The sequence below is a fragment of the Urocitellus parryii genome, chromosome 4 (genome assembly GCF_045843805.1).
Source record: "Urocitellus parryii isolate mUroPar1 chromosome 4, mUroPar1.hap1, whole genome shotgun sequence".
NCBI lineage: Eukaryota > Metazoa > Chordata > Mammalia > Rodentia > Sciuridae > Urocitellus > Urocitellus parryii.
The window spans coordinates 1,431,400-1,432,924 of NC_135534.1; the positions used below are offsets into that span (position 1 = coordinate 1,431,400).

General features: G+C 61.2%; 1 protein-coding gene across 1 annotated transcript; it reads right to left on the reverse strand.

Moving 5' to 3' along the window:
- Nucleotides 1-234: 234 nt before the first annotated feature.
- On the reverse strand, nt 235-1,281 carry LOC113175677 (uncharacterized). The gene is made up of 2 exons (XM_077797383.1): nt 588-1,281; nt 235-272 (listed from the first exon to the last, which is right to left on the reverse strand). Exons 1-2 carry the CDS (start codon nt 1,279-1,281, stop codon nt 235-237), a joined length of 732 nt encoding a protein of 243 aa, XP_077653509.1.
- Between the last annotated feature and the right edge of the window lie 244 nt (nt 1,282-1,525).

Consider the following 1,525-nt stretch of genomic DNA (forward strand, 5'->3'; position numbering starts at 1 on the left):
CTGGGACTGTGTTGGCTGAGAGAGCACTGGAGGGACATGATTTGCACCTGAAGTGAGTGAGCTTGGAGATTCCAGGGTAGCAGGAGCCAGCACAAAGAGCTCCTGCTCCTACAGAATCTGGAAACCACATGCCTGGAACTGCATCTTCTGAAAGGAGGGGCTCAGAATGGTGAGGAATGGCTTTGGTGTGAGGTGCTAGTCACATTCAACCCCTTGCCACCTGCAGCCAGAACCTCAGATCTTGCACTGACAGCAAATAGGGGCACAGCAGCAGGGCTTGCAGCAGCTGGACTGGCAGCAGCTGTCCTGGCAGCAGCAGGGCTTGCAGCAGCTGGACTTGCAGCAGGTGGACTGGCAGCAGCAGGGCTTGCAGCAGCTGGACTGGCAGCAGCTGGGCTTGCAGCAGCTAGACTTGCAGCAGCTGTCCTGGCAGCAGCAGGGCTTGCAGCAGCTGGACTTGCAGCAGGTGGACTGGCAGCAGCAGGGCTTGCAGCAGCTGGACTGGCAGCAGCTGGGCTTGCAGCAGCTAGACTTGCAGCAGCTGTCCTGGCAGCAGCAGGGCTTGCAGCAGCTGGACTTGCAGCAGGTGGACTGGCAGCAGCAGGGCTTGCAGCAGCTGGACTGGCAGCAGCTGGGCTTGCAGCAGCTAGACTTGCAGCAGCTGTCCTGGCAGCAGCAGGGCTTGCAGCAGCTGGACTGGCAGCAGCAGGGCTTGCAGCAGCTGGACTGGCAGCAGCTGGGCTTGCAGCAGCTGGACTTGCAGCAGCTGTCCTGGCAGCAGCAGGGCTTGCAGCAGCTGGACTGGCAGCAGCAGGGCTTGCAGCAGCTGGACTTGCAGCAGCTGTCCTGGCAGCAGCAGGGCTTGCAGCAGCTGGACTTGCAGCAGGTGGACTGGCAGCAGCAGGGCTTGCAGCAGCTGGACTGGCAGCAGCTGGGCTTGCAGCAGCTAGACTTGCAGCAGCTGTCCTGGCAGCAGCAGGGCTTGCAGCAGCTGGACTTGCAGCAGGTGGACTGGCAGCAGCAGGGCTTGCAGCAGCTGGACTTGCAGCAGCTGTCCTGGCAGCAGCAGGGCTTGCAGCAGCTGGACTGGCAGCAGCTGGACTTGCAGCCCCCACAGGAGCTACAGCCCCCCTTGCAGCCCCCACAGGAGCCACAGCTGGAGCAGGAACAGGCTGGCACACAGCAGCACACGGGCTTGCAGCAGCACAAGGGCTTGCAGCAGCTGGAGCCACAGCCCCCACAGCTGGAGCCACAGCCCCCTGAGCAGCCACAGCAGGTCATGGTTCTGGAGGTGGAGGGTGGAGGAGGTGAGAGGAGCAGGTGGAGAGGGAAGATTGAGATGTGGGGCCTCTGGAGGAGCCAGGGCTTTATATTCCTGCCAGGGGTCAGGTGTGAAGCTGGACACTGGTCACTTCCTGTCTCTGTCTCTGTTTTCCCAGGAGGTCATGTGCTGTAGTAAAGCAACACAAACTCCACCTCACCCTGTGACTTGCTTCCTACTTACACTTTTCCCTTTCTACACCTC

What these genes read in the sequence shown, in the direction of transcription:
- LOC113175677 (XM_077797383.1), bottom strand. Translation starts at nt 1,281, where the DNA reads ATGACCTGCTGTGGCTGCTCAGGGGGCTGTGGCTCCAGCTGTGGGGGC. An exon ending in GCCCTGCTGCTGCCAGTCCA is followed by an intron (nt 273 to 587) that starts CCTGCTGCAAGT and finishes GCTGCAAGCCCT; the next exon opens with GCTGCTGTGCCCCTATTTGC.